The sequence below is a fragment of the Strongylocentrotus purpuratus genome, unplaced genomic scaffold (assembly GCF_000002235.5).
Source record: "Strongylocentrotus purpuratus isolate Spur 01 unplaced genomic scaffold, Spur_5.0 spur5_contig_840, whole genome shotgun sequence".
NCBI classification, from domain to species: domain Eukaryota; kingdom Metazoa; phylum Echinodermata; class Echinoidea; order Camarodonta; family Strongylocentrotidae; genus Strongylocentrotus; species Strongylocentrotus purpuratus.
In genome coordinates, this window is record NW_022145547.1 from 1,062,478 (window position 1) to 1,079,538 (window position 17,061).

Here is a 17,061-nt window from a genome sequence, read left to right on the forward strand (position 1 = left end):
GGAAGAGGGGGGGGGGCCCAATCCGTGAGAAAATATTAGTTGCGACTCAGCCGTCGGTGAATAAGCGGGGGGGGGGGGGGCCGGGCCGGAGAAATCGCTACGTGGATCCGCCCCTGTCTTATAACATCACCATCATATTTGTAAATACAAGGTCTTAAAATGTTGATTGCCTCATAGAACTTTTTTTAAATTCAACTTTCTTCCAATTCTTTTTATACCCAAAACACGTCTACCTAATTTGCAAATTATAAGTTCCGTTATTTCAAACTTATTTCTAGGACCCGCAAGTGTAGGTGCCTTACAGATGTCATCTTCAACCACACAAATTGAAGTAAGCTGGGAACCGTCATCTAGTCCACTCTCCGCTGACTACTATATCATACGCTACAGTCTCTATCAGAAGCTTGCCTGCCAATCACCAGAAACCACCCCAACAGAGTTTGAAGTGAATACGAATGTCACACAATATACTAATCTAGCTGGGTTGGAGCCTTACTCGAGATACCAGATCACCGTTACAGCTGTAAATGGTGCCGGGCAGAGTGAACCCACGATCGGCTATTCGAATACCAGCCCAGGACGTGAGGAATGAACTAATAAAGCCAGTGTGTCTCGGTCAAATATAAATACTTTTAGCATGCGTGATCAAGAAAACGCGTATAGATGGATTTTTTTAAAATAAATTTATTGGGGTTCATAAAAGTCCGCTTTGGGCCATTTTCAAAACAAAAATGGTACTTTTTCACAATGGTTAAAAAATCCTACTGTACGCGCCCGGTATACGCGTTTAGGGGTATATTTCTAGCCCTCAGGGCCAGACTGGGGGGAAAGGGGGTAATCATAATTAGCGAGACTATACTACCAGCCGCCGCCTACGACCGCCGTTCTTTAGTTCTTCACTGGAACAGTTGGATGCCCACTAAACCGACCTAGGTCCAGAGGCGGCCCTCCTGGGGGGGGGCACAGTGCCCCCACTTTTTCAAGCACCCGTAAAGTGCCCCTTGTTTCATTGGAAAAGTGCTCCTTTAACTTTTTAAGCAGTGCTTCTTTTTCATAGGAATAGTGCCCATTTTACTTTGACAAGTACCCCTTTTAATTTGAAAAAGTGCCCCTTCCCCTTTTCAACTCTAATAAGTGCCCCTTTCATTTGGACACGTGCCCATTTTCCTTCGACAAGTTCCCATTTTCCTTTGCAAGAAGTGTCCTTTTTCCATTCTCATAAGTGCCCTTTCAATCTCTAGTAAGTGCCCCTAGTAAGGTACGAATAGTGCCTTTTTTCACCTTTGATAAGTACCCCTTCACCTCTGATAATTGTCCTATTTCAATCTGATAGGTGCCTTTTTTACTTTGACAAATGCCCCTTTCCTTTTTAAGAAGTGCCTCTCCCCCTTTTAATAACTACCCTAATTTTAACTCGGATAAGCGCACCTTATATTTTCACATGTGCTCTTTTCTCTTTCTAATAAGTGCCCCTTTTCCTAATGAAAAGCGCCCTATTATAAAAGAGCCCCTTCCCCTTCTCATAAGTGCCCCTTCTCTGATAAATGACCATCTTCAGGTAGAAGAAGTTACTCCTTTTTACTTCAGATAAGTGCCCCCTTTACCTCCGAAAAATGCCCCTTTAAAATCTGATCGGTGCTCATTTTCTTTCAACCAATTTTCCTTTATTACAAATGCCCCTTTTCAAGTGCGATAAGTGCCTCTTTTCACCTCTAGAAATTTCCCTTTTAACAATAATACGTGCCCCTTTTCCTTTCTAATAAGGGACCTATCCCCTGTTCATAAATGCCCCTTTTCACCTCTTATAAATGCCGCTCTCAAGATCTGATGGAGACCCCTTTTCCGTCGACAAATGCCCATTTCCAATTCTCATGACTAACTGTTTTTCTTCATCCCTGGTGATTGCCTCCTTTTGAGGGTGTAAGAAGTGCCCCATTTTCACCTCTGATATTGACTCTTTGTACTTTTGCACATGTCCCCTTTTCCTCTCATCATTAAACACGCCCTAACTAATGTCAAGCAGCTAAGAGCAATTTCCCCCAAAGCTCACTCGCTACGCTCTCACGCATCTATAGATGATATACGTTTTCTTATTGCCCCCCCCCCCACTTTGGAAGTCGCTTGGCCGCCCCTGCCTAGGTCTACCAGTCTCACGCCTATAGCTGGTCCCTTATGTTTTATTTTGCATAGTAGAATAGTAATTTTTCATTGTACATTGTGTACTTTTTGTAAACACTACATCTACTTTACACAAAATAGATCAACTTTGTAATGTAATTATTTTTTTCTTCCAAGAATGGACTTATGGTTGCTGCGCTTAAACTCATTTAGAAGTTTACAGGTTGATGTTTTTGCTTCTCTATTGAAATACATTTTTACATTGTGAATTTTACATCAGAAGTGCAATTTGATTGATTTTACATTGTTCAACAACTTAAATGGGAATCCCTATTGCACTTCAAAATTCTCGAGGGGTTACAATTTTAAAACGCTTGTTTAGGAGTATACACTTTTTCAAAAAAACCCGTTTAAGGTGTGAATTCGGGGAAAAACCCCGCGAAATCCTCATTTAGGGTGTATTTTGGCTTCAGAAGAAATCCTCGTTTAGGTTTTTTTTGAAAAACCTGTGATCACGCATGATTGCAGTCAGTGGCGTACGCAGGATTGTTTCAAGGGGGAGGGGGGGGGGGTTTTAATCGGGCTCAAAATTTCGCAACGACTCAGCCAGCCACTGAATAAGCGGGGGGGGGGGGGGGGGTAAGAGGACATTTTTTTTTTTTTTGGAGTTCCAAAAAAATTGCAACGACTCAGCCAGCCGCTGAATAAGCGGGAGGCCGGGGGGGGGGGGGGGGTAAGAGGACACTTTTTTTTTTAAATTAAGAAAAAAAATCAAAAGGGGAGGGGGTTCCCAAAAAACATACACAAAACATACTCATAAAAAAATAATCAAGGGAGGGGGGGTTAACCCCCTCTCCTGCGTAAGCGCCTGATTGCAGTATTATTACATGACTAATACCCCCGGGCTAAAAAGCAATACATCCTTTCCCCATAATAGTTTACAAGGTGATATATTTTGTTATCCGTGTTGATATTATTAATATTGGACATATTATACAGAAACAAAGTTGTTATTGGTCCAGAGCTCGTCACGTGGTATCGATTGCGGGGATCGTAATAATGATATATCACCCCCGGTCATGAAAATATAACCCCTTTAGGAGATATAACTCCCTTCGGTAGTCCGAAAATGTTACATCAAACACCTTACCAGTCAAATCTGTATTACATTCCCTGCATATAAAATACGCATTGATTAAAAAATATAATTTTCAAGAATTTTGCTTTACTTAAATTATGAATGTTACCATTTGGTTGTGATGTATATTTCCTTCACCCTTCACACTTGCCTTACTATATACTTTATCGAATAACACGTCAAGTTTGAACAGATTTAGGTACGTTCTCTTATATTTCTGATTCACTTCAGCACCGTCCAACATTACAAATGTCAGGGTTAACCCAGAAAGGACGTCTCCAACACGATTAGGATTCACCTGGCAACCTCTCAACTGTAGAAATGTGAATGGAGTGTTCTCGTACTACTATGCAAGAATCTACAAGGATGGTGATAGAATTAATGCACCGGCTGGGACTACATACTTGGATGATGACATGTCATACTCATCAGTAGAGTTCAATGGTCTTGAGGCATGCACGATGTATGAACTGAGAATCAACGCCGTAAACCGTGGTGTGGGAGCTCTTGGAAATCCGTCTCATGCTATCGGTGTAACGGGAGTCACTTGTAAGTCTCAAAAAGTACAAATATAATACTTTTTAGAATCACCCTCGTGATGTCAACTTGCCCTGCTTTGTGAATGAATTCCAATTATATGAACCTCGTTCCAAAACTGTGTATTTGAATAATAGTTGTGGAAGAGATCCACATTTCTATAATGATACTAAGGTTTCATTGGATATATATGCCCATATACGTGTACAAAATCACATTGCAAATTCAAAGATCATGTCTTTGCGACATTAAAATATTTTCATATAGGTATTACAATATTCTCCCCGTTACAAAGTGTCGTTTTTACATTTTTTAATTTTCCTTCAATCTCAATCATTAAGTTTTGCTGGAGAAACGACTTCATATTTTATTATTTTACCCATTTTCGAGGAATTGTCATAAATAGTTTCAAACATAAAAATATTAGTACGGGACGGGGACTCTTAACTGAATATGTAAGCCTCTTTCTATTAAATATTTAGATAGGTAATGCATTATTATCGTATTAATGATTATTATAATTATATGCGGTTCAGATATGGACCCTGTATCGATAAGAGAGCTAACAATTATCATAAAAGTAAAAGGTTCAAGGTAAAAAGGATAACAAAATAGAAACATATCAAATCTTTTCCTGGATCACGCTTTGTTCACCGCAATTTGACGCTTAAGGTGCTCCAATACATAACCTAGCCATAGACAGGATTCCAATATCTATGCTCACTGCAATCAACCGATATCCTCTATGTTGGATAAAGGTTATTAATTTTTGTTGTCTTTAAAACAGAAATAGATGAAAACATGTTCAATCTTTACACAAGTAAAAATTAATATATTTAGCGTCATCTTTGGCTACAGAGAAAATTAAACTCGGAAGTCTACGAAAATGTAAAAAGATGGAGAGGCACGACTAGCAGGCGGCTCTCTGTGTTATGGTTATTGGTTGGTGTAATGTTACCCTTCTAGAATAAAAGCCGCCCTCCTGAGATGTACGATATTTCGCAAGATTAAAAATGTACATTATCCTCTCTTTTTGTGTTGAATAAAGTCACAAGTGCATCCTCTTATGCAACTGGGAATCAACCTAGTCTGACAGTTCAGTGGAGTGTTCCGTCTCAATGCAATGTGGATTACTACAGGGTATCATATCAACTCATCTCACGTAAGGCATGTCAAGATGTTCCTGTAATAGATGCCCCAGTCCTCGAACTTAACGTCACATCAAATACCACACATGTCTCCGAATACCTTTCAGACTTGGAATATTACGCAACTTATAGCATTTCCATCATAGCTGTGATAAGGAGAGCAGAGAGCCTACCTATGAATGTTAGTGGAGACACACGAGATGGAGGTATGTATCGTAAACAATTATGTTAATATTAGAGCGTTGGCGTATCTATGAGGAGGAAGAGGCACTTGCTCTGTGTGGCACTTGAAGGGACAGCACAACACGCAAAAGAGAAAGAGAAAGGGTATAAAGAGAAGATAAATATCATTATGATATAAAGTCTAAATTTGCATAGCAATTTTCATTAGAAATATTTTTCGTATTAAGGTTTCAAATGCAAAAGTTTTTAAAGCTTGGTCGCCTTGCTCATCGCGTATGTTCCTTCAGGTCCCGAATTTTCGCACCCCAGTATAATATTTTTAGAAGTTTTTATATAGTATTCTCTAAAGGTTCAAGATTTATTGTAATGCAAATTATCATCAGCCTTGTTTAAATATAAGACAAAGGGCAAATGCAAAACCATTTAAAGTGATTTGTAATTATTAACATTTGAAAGAAATATTGTCACTTTCCGTAATGATTAATTACATCCGATTTCCTGTTTTCTATTTCTGCTTTGGATTTATATCTACTTACATTTGCTATGTTATTAATTGACTATTCAACACTGTGATTTTCTTCACAGACCCCTCTGCTATCGAGTCAGTGTCTTACACCTCTACTGCCCACTCCTTGCGCTTTGTGTGGGAGGAACCCTCCTGCGAAAGCCTACACGGTGCTTTTGATCGCTACGAATACGATCTCTATGATCCTACTGGTGGGGGTAGATATGTCCGGTATCCAACGATCATCCGAAGAAACAATGTACACATAACTGGTCTTGATGCTTGCACGGAATATCGCTTCAGAATAAGAGTAGTTACTACCCAACAGAGAAGGAGTGAATGGCATATGGAAATGGCAATGACTAATATATCAGGTTTGCGAAATTAGATATAGGCCTAGCGCAAAGAGACATACTGTGATATGAGGCATATTATTATTTTATTGGTTATAAATACATGAATTATGCAATTTTTTCCGTTGTACACATTGCAATAAAGGCGATTAAAGAGTAATTGTTTATAATATATAGTATGGGGGAACTGTATGTTTCAATTCCAATTTATATCGGTTTTGATACAGGCCATCTGTTGATGTTGCTCCAGGATAGGTAAATAGCTTTTACTGCTGTAAAGGCTTATAAAAAAAATACAAATCTAACATAAATTAGAAAAAATAAATTAATTGGAGTCAATACTATCATATTTCAGATATAGGGGTGTATGCATTCATTCCAAGTGGGAGAAACCTTTATTGTCTAATTCATCTCCTGTGTGCGCATCTGGTTCCAGGTACAGATAGTTATCATCGTTGAAATCTATACATATGCTTAAGATAGAGATTAGATTTAGTGTAATCACAGTGTAATCAATTAATTATTGGGAACCTGAATTCGCTCGAATAAAGTGTTTATTTCTTTCTTTCTGTACACTTATCAGCTCCTGGAATGCCAGTTATTACAGAGCTTACCCCGCATCAGGAAGACGGTGGCACTACTGGTCTAACAGTATCATGGCAACCTCCTTCCTCACCTCCATGCCAGCCTACACATTATGAAATCAAATACTATGTTCTCCAAGGCGATATGTGTGAGGATACCTCGAGTGATCGTATAATGATTTCAGCAGGGACCGTCAATGGTTCAACTTTCACCTTCAATGTCCTGGAGTTGCGTCCCAACTCTGAGTACAGGGTGTTCGTGAGAGGCAGAACCAGTAGCGGTTATGGTGATGCGGATTCCCTATCAGCTACTACAGGATATTCACGTTAGTATTGTCTGTGGGTGTTTGTGTGTGTGTGTGTGTGTGTGTGTGGACCTTGCAAAATATCATTGGAGAATATGTTATATGAAATGAGCTGGCCTGAAAGTTCAGTTTGGAGAAACGAAAAACAAAGATTTATGAAAAATGTATACTACAGGCATGGAGATAATAGAGAATGGTTAATAAGAAAAAGAAAAATATTACGAACTCACTGAAAATGTAGATTAACTAATAGTATTAAGATATAGATGAAGTAAAAGTTGAAGACTAAGAAAAATGAATGAGAATGATTTTTCTTCCTTTATTTTACAGATCCTACTGGTCCTTCAATCAATATTCAGTCCACTTCCATCAAGAAACGTAGTGTTGTCTTCACTTGGGAGAAACCAGAATGTGGTGATCGGAATGGACCAATCTCAAGCTACGAAGTTATGCTTTCCAATTATACAGGTAACCTAAATAGGAAAGAGGAAATGAATGCCTGGTCGAGTACTAAATCACGTGAAGTCTAAGAGATTGCTTGTTTGAAAGTAAAGTTTAAAATTTAAAAAAAAATTATCTGCCCTTGTCATCATCCCTGATGGTGCTTATACAGTTCATTAAATCCATATAAATTGTACTAATTTCGTGTGTGAGAATGATTAGGGATATCTCCATCTACACAATTTCAAAGTAAAACGTTGACAGGATGGATCTACGTAGCTGACTTGCTTGCTGATTCTAAATAAAAAATATGTTATAGTGTCATATTTCTGCGTAAAAACTTAACCGCTTTTTTTCTTCCTCTAGTAGATGAAATTGATAGATTCGACGAATAATTTTGCCGCTTATAACACTGAATAGATAAATATTTTTGTTGAGTATAAGCGACAATCAATTTTTTTTTTGCAATTATTTTTTTTAATGAACGGATAGGTCATTTTTCGGAATAATATTTTGCCATTTAAAAGCATTAAACAATTATGCCCTCCGTTTTAATTGATATATCTAGGATTTTCTGGATGCAGAATCTCGACCGCTGATGAATTATGGTCAGTACTGAAGTATTACTGCAAATTAGAGGGTGTATTGGTCAGTGATGTGTGTATAAAAAAGTAAGAACAAATATTGACTAAAGTTCAAACATTGATTAAAGAATCACAACCATTAAAGGAAAATAAGATATAGTGTTTTTCTTCTGATTTAGTCCTTCAATCATACATGTAGAAAAATTTGCGCAGCATTTCCATTGTTCCATTCCACGGCCTCATTGCGAGATTTCCTTAAACAATCAGTCAAGCTATGTCTTCGATGTACTAGCTATCAGGCGTGGATCCAGGGGTGGGGGGGGGGGTGGACGAAAAAGAAAAAAGAAAAAAGGGAATTTAGTTTTAACAAAAAGAAAACAAAAAAGTTCTCTCGAATTGCGAAAAATTTGTTATTAGTGCTTTAACCCCCCCCCCCCCCACCAGCTTGCTGATTCAACGCTGAATTAATCCTCCAAAATTGGATCCCCCCAAAAAAGTACCTCTTACCCCCCCCCCCCCCCCCCCCCCCCCCTCCCCCTCCTTCCCCTTAGTCACCGGCTGGCTGAGACGGCGCAAATATTTCCTCAAAAGTTGGACCAAAAAAAATTGTTATGCAATGACCTTTATCTGCTCATGCTCAGACTGCAACCGTGAACTGGCTTTTAAAGCGCTAGTTACTTTGGCGGCTCGGCTATAAGCAGGATAATAATGTCTAAAGGCCATGAGCGTCAAAAGAGCACTTTATGAGAAGCCATTATTATTAATTTTTTTATTTCTGTCGTTCATTTCCAGGAGGCGTGGTTTATCATGGTAATGTTTCGGGACCTGAGCACAATATATTTGGCCTCATCCCCTATTCGAATTACAGCATTAGGATCAGAGCTTGGAATTATGAACTAGCAGGGGAGTATGGTCCAGCGATTTGGGCACAGACAGATGAAGCAAGTAGGTCTCAAAATGCATGTATTTTAGTTCTTTTTTGAGAACGATGAAGAAGAAAAAATAGCGTTAGACAAAAATTGTATCTTTTCAAATGTAGCTGTTCTTTAACAATGTCAACCGTGTATCTATCATTTCCAGTCAATAGGATTTTTTTCTATTGATACTAACCGACAGAAAACGAAACAAGATATTATTTTATACTACTCCCAATGTGTGATAGACCATTAAGTTGTTTAGACCATAATTATCCTACGACTTGTCTCCATGATGTGTACATTACAGAGCCAGCGCCACCAATCAGAGTAAATCTGCCATCTTCCGACCAGGAGAGCATCACAGTAGACTGGATGTCACCGAACCCTCCTCTGGGCAGGATAATAGGTTACTACATTAAATACTGGGAGACGTTTGGTAATAGTTCCACGCCCACAAACGTCAGCATCCCGTGTCGGGACGGGCTTTGCTCTGACATTAACTACAGGTTGTCCACAGCTATTCCCGAACTCCAGGCAGACACGAATTATTCCGTTCAGGCAAGTGTGATTCGTGAAGACGTTTTCTAAAGGGATTCTATACATTGAAAATGGGATATAAAAATACTTGTTCATAATATTGTGCTAACGGACCCAAGGTTTAAATTAGTAACCATCCGTAAAAAGAGTTTCTGTCGACAATTTCTGCAGATATGGCATCTTCACTCTCGCGTTTAGCTAAGATAACTAAAAGATGTAGATTTTTACGATATGTTTGTTGTAAGACAGCTCATTATAGAATTTACGGGATGACATTCAATGGATGACGCGGGACAAAACCAGAAGAAGCAATCTGTAGGTTTCCTGATTTTTGTAATGAAATAATAATAATTAAAAAAATATGTGTGTGGTGAAGAGTTTTTTTTACACCATCTTGATATCTATATTCTTTCTGATGAAACGCTCTTATAATAAACCAGTCATGCTAAATGGAAAAAATGTCAGGAGGTCCATAACCTTTCAGATCATCTATTCGAGATCAATCTCTAAATTTCCTTAAATTGTTCTAATCTGTAAGTAATTTCCCGCTGTAAATCTCCCTTTTCTATAACCATGTTTTTCTTTCACTATACAGGTCATGGCGGAGACCATTCGTGGTATTGGTGACTCAAGCCCGGACCCACCCGTTGTCAGGATTACATCAAAAGGAAGTATGATATTTATCTTCTCATTTCTATAATTTCCCATGTAGATCAAAGTAATTATTGTAGAAATATACTCTTTTTTATTATCAAAACAGGGTCAACCTTAATATAAGGATTATGTTTCCTTTCAGGTTGCAACCTATTCAGTATATTTTATATCCTTGTCCAATATGTTCTTAATATGTATATAGCTGATAGTTATATGAAATGTTGTCTGAATGAAATTGAATGTACATAATGTAAGTATACATTAGTTTCAGATAAATGTAGATGTTATCCCATAACCCCAGAGGGATATCAAGTGTTATGTTAGGTGTATGCAAGGAATGACTGCATTGCTCCCAAAACACATGATGATGCATCCTATCACCAAGTGATAAGAAAGTGATCAATAATGTAATATTGAAAATCCTTCCGCCAGATCTGAAACTTAACCTTCCATTCAAATGAAAAAATCTACAGTAGATACATATGCATATAACATCAAAGCAGGATTTAGAAACAAGGACGAGTTAGGGATCTCTCAGTTCAGAAATATCGTCAGTGAGCACGTCTTTGATACGTAAAAATATTGAGCTGTACAATAATAACGCTCTCGCTGTAATACATTTAAAATACCTTGTATTCGCTTATTCATTATGGCAAGTTAGTCTGTTTTCTACTCCCTCTTTATCCTTGACAGATCAACACAAAAAAAAACAACAGATTATCACTACCCTAAAAGTGTAATGTTCATCATTTAGTCATTAACTTTTGAGAACACATATCTGTGATGCAAGGAAATTTCAGGAGTACATGGTAGTCAAATGTGGTCTAAATTCCATCATTACTGGTATGTTTTAACATACCTTCATTTTGCTATACCCAAAACACATCTTCCGTTTACATGTATATTAAAACCTATTTCTAGGACCCGCATGTGTACAGGCCCTAAGGATATCTTCTTCAATCACGACAGTTGTAGTCAGCTGGGAACTGTCATCTAGCCTATGCTCCCCTGACTACTATATCATACGCTACAGTCTCCTTCAAAAGCTTGCCTGCCAATCACCAGAAACCACCCAAACAGAGTTTGAAGTGAACACCAATGTCACGCAATACAATAAGCTAGTGGGGTTGGAGCCTTACTCGCGATACAAGATCACCGTTACAGCTGTGAATGGTGCCGGGCAGAGTGAACCCACGATCGGCTATTCAGAAACCAGGCCAGGACGTGAGTAATGAACTAATAAGCAAAATATCCTTATATATAAACAGTTTAAAGAAATTTACTAGTTGATATATTTCGTTATCCGTGTTGTAGGGATATTAGGTATCTCTTACAAAAACAAAGTTGTGATTGGTCCAAAGCTCGTCACGTGATGTCGATTGCGAGGATCGTAATCAAAATAATTGATATCACTCGCGGTCAGCAAAGGAGTATTTTTCACTCGCCAATTCCCCTCAGCGCTGCACGAATTTCTGAAAATACAACCTCTTAGAAAAATATAGCTCCATTCAGTAGTCTAAACACCCTACCAGTCGATATATCTATTAGATTCTCTGCATATAACATCGCATTGGTGTAATAATATCAATTTAAAGACTTTTACTGTATTTAAAGTATGAATGGTACAGTTTGATTGCCATGTATATTCCCTTCACCCTTCACGCTAGCAATACTACCCAAGCGAATAACACGTCAAGTTTGCACGGATTTAGGTACGTTCTCTTATATTTCTGATTAAATTTAGCACCGTCCAACATTACAAATGTCAGGGTTAATCCAGAAAGGACGTCTCCAACACGATTAGGATTCACATGGCAACCTCTTAACTGTAGAAATGTGAATGGAGTGTTCTGGTACTACTATCCAAGAATCTACAAGGATGGTGATAGAAGTAATCTACCGGCTGGGAGGGAATACTTGGATGATGACATTTCAGACTCATCAGTAGAGTTCAATGGTCTTGAGGCATGCACGATGTATGAACTGAGTATCCATGCCGGCAACCGTGACGTGTCAACTCCTGGAAATTTGTCTAATGCCATCGGTGTAACAGGAGCTACTTGTAAGTGTTTTAAAAAAGTGTACCAAGAAAATAGTCTTTAAGAATCACCTTCGGAATGTCACATTGCCCTGTTTTGCGAACGTATTCCAATTATTTCGTTCCAAAACTACGTAGTTAAATCATAATTGTGGGATAGATCCACATTCATATAGTGATACCTAGGTTTAATTATCTTTATTTCCATATACATGTACGACATAATATTGCACAAACAAGGATCATGTCTTTGAGATATTTAAGGGTTTGCAGGTAGAGATTACTAAATTTTTCCCATTACAAAGTGTCGTTTTTACGATGTTTACCGATATATTTTAGCATTTTACCTGTTTTCTAGGAATTTTCATAAATAATAGTAATAGTACGGGGCGGGGATTCTCAACTGAATATGTTCGCCTCTTTTAATTAAATATTTAAATACGTCTGCATTATAATTGTTTTGAAAATTGTTATAATCAACTGTGGTTCAGATATTGAACCTGTATTGATTAGGGAGCGTACAGTTATCATAAGAAAGGGTCCAGGTAAAATGATATGAAAATAAAAACGGATAAAAGCTGTTTCTTGTATCACGGTTTGTCCACCGCATTATGATGCTTACGGCGCTCCATTTAATACATAACCGAGCTTTGGGCAGGCTTCCAATTCTTATGCTCACTACAATCAAGGAAACCCTTGTCTATCTAATTATTTTAAATTCTTTAACTCTTAAAAAAAATGATTAAATGTTTACAGAGGTAGAAATTTAATTCAGCTTCATCTTTGACTACAGAAAAATATGTAATTCTATGGAGTTGCACGACTTACAGACGGTTCTCTAGCTTGTGGTTACTGGATGGTGTAATGTTACCCTTCTAGAATATAAATTGCTCTTCAGAGATTTACTGCATTTCGCAAGATTAACAATTTATACATTTATCTCCATTTGTGTTTTATAAATTTAGTCACAAGTGCATCCGCTTATGCAACCGGGAATCAACTAAGAGTTCATTGGAGTGTTCCGTCTCAATGCAATGTGGAGTACTACAGATTATCATATCAACTCATCTCACGTAAGGCATGTCACGATGTTCCTATAATAGATGCTCCAGTCTACGAACTCAACGTCACATCAGTTTCCACAGATGTCACCAAATACATTTCGAACTTGGAATATTACGCCACTTATAACATCTCCATCATAGCTGTGATAATGAGAGCAGAGAGTCTACCTATGAATATTAGTGAAGACACATTGGCTGGAGGTATATAAACAATTATGCTATTAAAAACATGTAATAGCGATGGCGTATCTACGGTGGCGGCGGGACAGAGGGGGACGTGCTCCGAACGGCAATTGAAGGGAGCGAAAATATATACGCAAAAGAAAGTTGGGGGAAAAACGCAAAGAGAAAACTAAAACGAAAAAATTGACAAATATATAATTATGATATGAACTCTCAATTTGCAGAATAATTAGCATTATAAATGATTTTGTTATAAAGGTTTTATATGCGAAAGTTTATAACGCTTTGACGCTGGCTCATCGCATGTGTTTCTTTAGGATCCTGAAATTTCGCGCCCCACTATAAAAGTTTTGTATACAGTATTCTATCAATGGTTCAAGACTTATTTAAATGCTAAGCCTTTGCTTGCTCCCTATTTTGTAACTATCATCAGCTTCTTGTTATATATAAGACAAAAGACAGATGCAAAACCGTATAAAGTTATTTTTAATTGTTCAACAATTGAAAGAAGTCTTAATTTTCCGTTTTTATTTGTTTGCCCCGGGCACCATAAACAGTAGAAATGCCACAGAACACGAGATTTTGTACTGATTTTGATTTACATGACAAGCAATCCCATTTAATATAACACGCATAAAAACATTAAATTTGTCTGGGGATACGTCTACCCTGAACAGTTACGAATATAAAGAAAAAGATTACGAGCTCACTGAACATGAAGATTAGGTGATAGTAAACAAAAATTATATAAATGAGGTAAAAATTGAAAATTAAGAAAAATCAATGAGAAGGAACTTTCCCCTTTATTTTACAGATCCTACTGGTTTCCCTACTAATATCCAGTCTACTTCCACCAATAAACGCAGTATTGTGTTTACTTGGGAGACACCAGATTGTGGTAATCGAAATGGACCAATCTCAAGCTACGAAGTTATGCTCTCCAATTCTACAGGTAACGTATTACAACCTAAAGACGGAAGAGGGAATAAAAACCTCATGGACGAGTACTAAAAGAGGTGGAATCTTAAAGCCCCCATCACACCAAACTAGTTCTCACTACGTTCTCGAAAGCCAAACGGGCTCAAACTGTGTGCGAACGGAGTTGAACGTAATAGCAACTGTTTGCGACCTGTCTAAGGACTTTATGGACTTTTTATAACTCTCGAGTCAGGACGGGATTGCACACGCTATAGGAGCGCGTTCAAACGCACTCAGAACGAGATGAGGAAGAGTTGAACTGCTTCTGGACGGGGTGGTCGGGTTAAAAACTAGTTAGAACAAGTGGCGAACTAGTTAGAATGAGTTCGGACGTATTGGGAACGAGTTAGAACTAGTTAATAATGGGTTTAAACTGACTACGGACTGGCTTGGACTGCCTAATCTACCCGATCTGAACTTAACATGAACTGTCTGTGGACGGGGAACAAACGAGATGAACGTATTAAGGACTGTTTACGAACGAACTATAGAGGAGTGTATTATAGACATTTTGTTCACATTCTGCCCCGACCACAACCCGTTTATGACTTTCTAGGACGGTTACAGAACGTAGTGAGAACTAGTTTGGTGTGATGGGGGCTTAAAGATTGCTTGTTTGAAAGAAAAGTAAAAGAGAAGAAAATACTTTCTGCCCTTGGCCTTGGCATCATCCCTGGTGGTACTTCTACAAATCATTTTGTGATCGATATAAATTGTACTTATTTAGTGTGGGAGAATGATGAGGGATAACTTTATCTATAAATAACGAGGTAAAGCTTTGACAATATGGAACACGTAGCTGCCTCGCTTGCTGTTACTGAAAGAAAATATTTTCGAATATATTTATTTGTAAAAAAATGAACCTGTTGTTTTTTCCTAATGAGATTAATAAATTAAACGGAGAAGTATACAGCTTATAAAATTGAATAAATAACTATATTTGTATTAATTATAAGTGCCTATCAATTCATTTTTCATTTTTCATGGGAATGAGCGGATAAGGTCATATTACATGCAGACTACTACTTTTCCATTTATTCTTTATTGTATCTAGGATTTTCTGAACGCAGAATCTCGATGAATAATGAATTCTAGTCGGTACTCAAGTATTGCTGTAAACTAGAGGTTGTATTTGTCAGTGATGTGTTGATAGAAAAAAGGAGAGACAAAATACTAACTAAAGTTCAAACATTGATCACATCATCACGACCGGCAAAGACAAATAAGATGTAGTGTTTGTGTTGGTAACAATGTATAAGGGCCATGAGCGTCACTGTGTGATGGATATGAGCGCTTTATTAGAAACCGTTATCATTATTCCTGTTGTTCATTTCCAGGAGACGTGGTTTATCATGGTAATGTGTCAGCTAGCGCAGAACCTGAGCATGAGATATTTGAACTCATACCCTCTTCGAATTACAGCATTAGGATCAGAGCTTGGAACTATGAACTAGCAGGGGAGTATGGTCCAGCGATTTGGGTACAGACAAATTAAGCAAGTATGTCTCAACATGCGTTTCTTCTAGTTTTATTGATAGCGATGAACTATAAACAATTTGTGCGTAAAGGACGAAAATTACATTTTCTAAATCCAGATATAAAACTCCGATATGAATATTATTGTGCTCAAAATCGAACATTTAGTTTATATCATCTACAGGAACTAATGATTTGTGAACATGTACTTGTACAATTCTTTAATGTTTTTGTTGTTAAATATTTAACCTGTTTTCACCCCCTTCCCCAACGGAAATAACAAGATCATAGAGGAATGATTTTGTTTAAATAAATTGATCCCTAATTAAGTATTTATTTCCAGATTATCAACCCAGAACCCACCAACAACCCACCAACATCGTTGACATCCTTGTCATGTAGTCCAGAGATACCTACGATAATGATGATCAGGGATTTGTCCGAAGCATTATGGGCCATGACCTGCATGGTGGTAATAATGCGGACTGTAATGATGATTAGGCTTGTTGCATTCACATTCACATCGATTGGAGACATTGAACTGGGGCTCACATTGCAATTAATTTTGAGGATTTACTCAAACCCTGGAGTCTCAATCTATAACACATGGATAAATAGCATTCACAATTGGGAGACATTGATAAAAAGGAGTCGGGCTAACTCGGACCGGAAAGGTTTAGGGTTAGAGTTAGGTTTAGAGTTAGGGTTATGGTAAGGGTAAAATGACCAACAACAACAATTTTTTTTTAATTTTTTTTTTTAATCAGTTTTTGCAGCGCGGACGCGTTGTACCCAGGTCCGAGTAAGCCCTGATCCGATAAAAACTACATACTGGACCCTTTTATGCAGTACATACTCGTACAACTCGAAAGTAACAGGGGTACAGTTTGTGACCAAATAATGCTGACCAAAGAATGAGATGCTTAATGCTCGATATCTAAATATATGATTGATATATGATACCAGGTTTTGATAGAGACCATCGTTTATACCCTGTACATACATGTAAATGTAGAGTACCTTACACAAGTGAGTACTTCCTACACAAGAAATTCAGTATTTCAATGCAGCTTTTTACCTAGGTTGGTCTATTTGCTTAGAAAAACTACATTGTATTGTAGCCGTTGAACACTTCACAGAATATTGACTTAAAGCGGGATTGCATTACTTGTAGCTACACGCGCCCTCTATATAGCAAACAATGCCTTAGCGGTACCCATTAGCCCCCTATGATCCCCTTTTTCTTATATTAATTGAGAGCTGATTTAATGAGATAACAACCTGCCAGTGACCATGCAAGGATGTCTAATCCATCCTG

The 17,061-nt window shown here is 37.8% G+C and overlaps 1 protein-coding gene across 1 annotated transcript; it reads left to right on the plus strand.

Annotated features, from left to right (window-relative positions):
* The first annotated feature begins 304 nt into the window (after nt 1-304).
* On the plus strand, nt 305-16,427 carry LOC105439433 (fibronectin-like). Its single transcript, XM_030988254.1, has 15 exons — nt 305-581; nt 3,488-3,805; nt 4,842-5,147; nt 5,710-6,003; nt 6,566-6,892; nt 7,202-7,339; nt 8,689-8,841; nt 9,121-9,371; nt 9,946-10,021; nt 10,926-11,228; nt 11,749-12,066; nt 13,008-13,307; nt 14,104-14,241; nt 15,605-15,766; nt 16,087-16,427. The coding sequence occupies exons 1-14, from the start codon at nt 305-307 to the stop codon at nt 15,760-15,762; spliced, it is 3,357 nt and encodes a 1,118-aa protein (XP_030844114.1). The 3' UTR covers nt 15,763-15,766; nt 16,087-16,427.
* Nucleotides 16,428-17,061: the final 634 nt, after the last annotated feature.